The sequence below is a fragment of the Monoraphidium neglectum genome, assembly GCF_000611645.1.
Source record: "Monoraphidium neglectum strain SAG 48.87 unplaced genomic scaffold scaffold01617, whole genome shotgun sequence".
Classification (NCBI taxonomy): domain Eukaryota; kingdom Viridiplantae; phylum Chlorophyta; class Chlorophyceae; order Sphaeropleales; family Selenastraceae; genus Monoraphidium; species Monoraphidium neglectum.
In genome coordinates, this window is record NW_014012011.1 from 1,975 (window position 1) to 3,707 (window position 1,733).

At 60.4% G+C, this 1,733-nt stretch overlaps 1 protein-coding gene across 1 annotated transcript in view; it reads left to right on the forward strand.

The window, feature by feature from the left end:
• Window positions 1-1,056: 1,056 nt before the first annotated feature.
• Window positions 1,057-1,733, forward strand: part of MNEG_8485 (hypothetical protein) — a gene marked incomplete at both ends in the record, with an annotated part of 2,666 nt that continues 1,989 nt past the window's right edge. Inside the window, 2 exons of the mRNA XM_014043040.1 lie at window positions 1,057-1,224; window positions 1,358-1,458. Of these exons, the coding sequence (XP_013898494.1) occupies window positions 1,057-1,224; window positions 1,358-1,458 (269 nt within the window). The remainder of the gene's footprint in view (window positions 1,225-1,357; window positions 1,459-1,733) is intronic.

The window sequence follows — 1,733 nt, forward strand, 5'->3', positions numbered from 1 at the left end:
CCGCCACTCGCGGCTGGTGGCTGGGTGGGTGGGTCGCCAGACGATTTGAGTTCGTCCAGAGTGAGCTGGAATGATTGCTATTGGCGCAGTTGGGCAGCAAGCGGAGCAGACGAGAAGCAGGATGGAGTTGGGATCCGGTGGCTGCGGACTTCGCAGCAACGCAAACCTGACGCAAACTGCTTGTGCTGCTGGCTAGCGGTGTCATTTTTTGGTGACAGCACTTGGCAAGGCCTGTTGGGCGAGCCCTGTGTTGAACAACCGTATCATGTGTAGAATTTCCAATCTGATATCGTGTATCGTGCGCATTGTCCCTGTCACAATCCAGATCTCCAAAGCGTCCTTCCTCGCGGTATATGAGGAGGTGGGGGCAATTCGGACAGTGGGGTGCTTTCTCACGACTGAGGGGCTCTCACGGCCTGTAACCTGCATGTACTGTTTTCTTAAACCAAGCTTTGGTTTCTGATAGGAGTGCATACACGCTCGTTGCGTGGATGCTGAGATCGCTTCACGGTAGCTGCAGCGCAGCTCGGGGCAATTCGGACAGTTCGCGAACATGGCGCTTTACGAGCTTCTGATGGCTTAGAACGTGTTTAACATGTTTATCATCACCATTACAACCCTTGAATCACTATGTGAAGGCCCTTTCCAAGTGTCCAAATCGCCCCGCTGCTGCTGCCCGCAGCACAAGCTGTGACCAGAGCTTGGGGCGGATCGGGCATGCAAGGTCTGGTTGGCCGGCCGCGCGCTGTAGGGATCTGATAATCCTAAATATGACAGCAGAAGTCGGGCGGAGCCCTGCCGGCTCCTATTCTGGATGCGCGGGTGTTGGACGTGATCACCGCGGAGAGGACGCGAGCAGGAGCCTCTAACGTTACTATACGAGCATTCAGTGGATGCCTAAAATCATGTTCTTACACATGTATGAAGTGCATCAACAAAGAAGCCTCCTAGAAGAAATGTCCGATTTGCCCCACTGTCCAAATTGCCCCCACCTCCTCATAGATCTAAACATGACAAGAATGTTTTAGTCACCCTCGTGGCAGCGTTATTCCCGCCATGGGGGCCAAGTGCCTGCTGCTTTACCACCCGCCGCATGGCGGCACGCCGACCACCGCCGACGCTGAGCGGGTCGTCGCGGCACTGCAGCGCGTGTGCGCCGTCCACCACAGCAGGCAGCCAGAGCGGCAGCTCGAGGCGCGCTGCTCGCAGCTCAGCCAGGCACCGGTGCGGTGTTACTCCGCGCGGCGCCCTCGAGACCCCTCCGCCGCCCGCTGCCCCTGTGTGCACCCCCCCATGCACGCCTGATGGCAAAACGCCCCACGTGCCGCCCCCCGCCGCGGCCGCCGCCGCCCCGCAGGCGCGCGACATGACGACCGTGACTCATCCGCGATCCCTCGCTGACCTCTGGCTGCTGCAGCTGCCCCGAGACGCCCCAGACCGCGTGTTCCTCTGCAATCTGTGAGTGCCACCCCACCCCCGCCGTGACCAGCGGCGCAGTATTTCATCCCCGCAATGCGCTATGACCGAGCATTCACAAGCGATTGCCTTCGTACCGCATGCCTGGCTGTCCGTTCGAGGCCGCGGGGTGGCTCGGCGCCGCTCGCTTCGGCCGTGGCGTTTGCTCTCACGCACTTCGCTCCACTCTCCTGTGGACCAACACAGTAGCCCACCCACTTGCCTCGCCTGCCCTGCATGCCACCGCCCCCCCCACCCCGGTCCCCAAAACTGAAGCC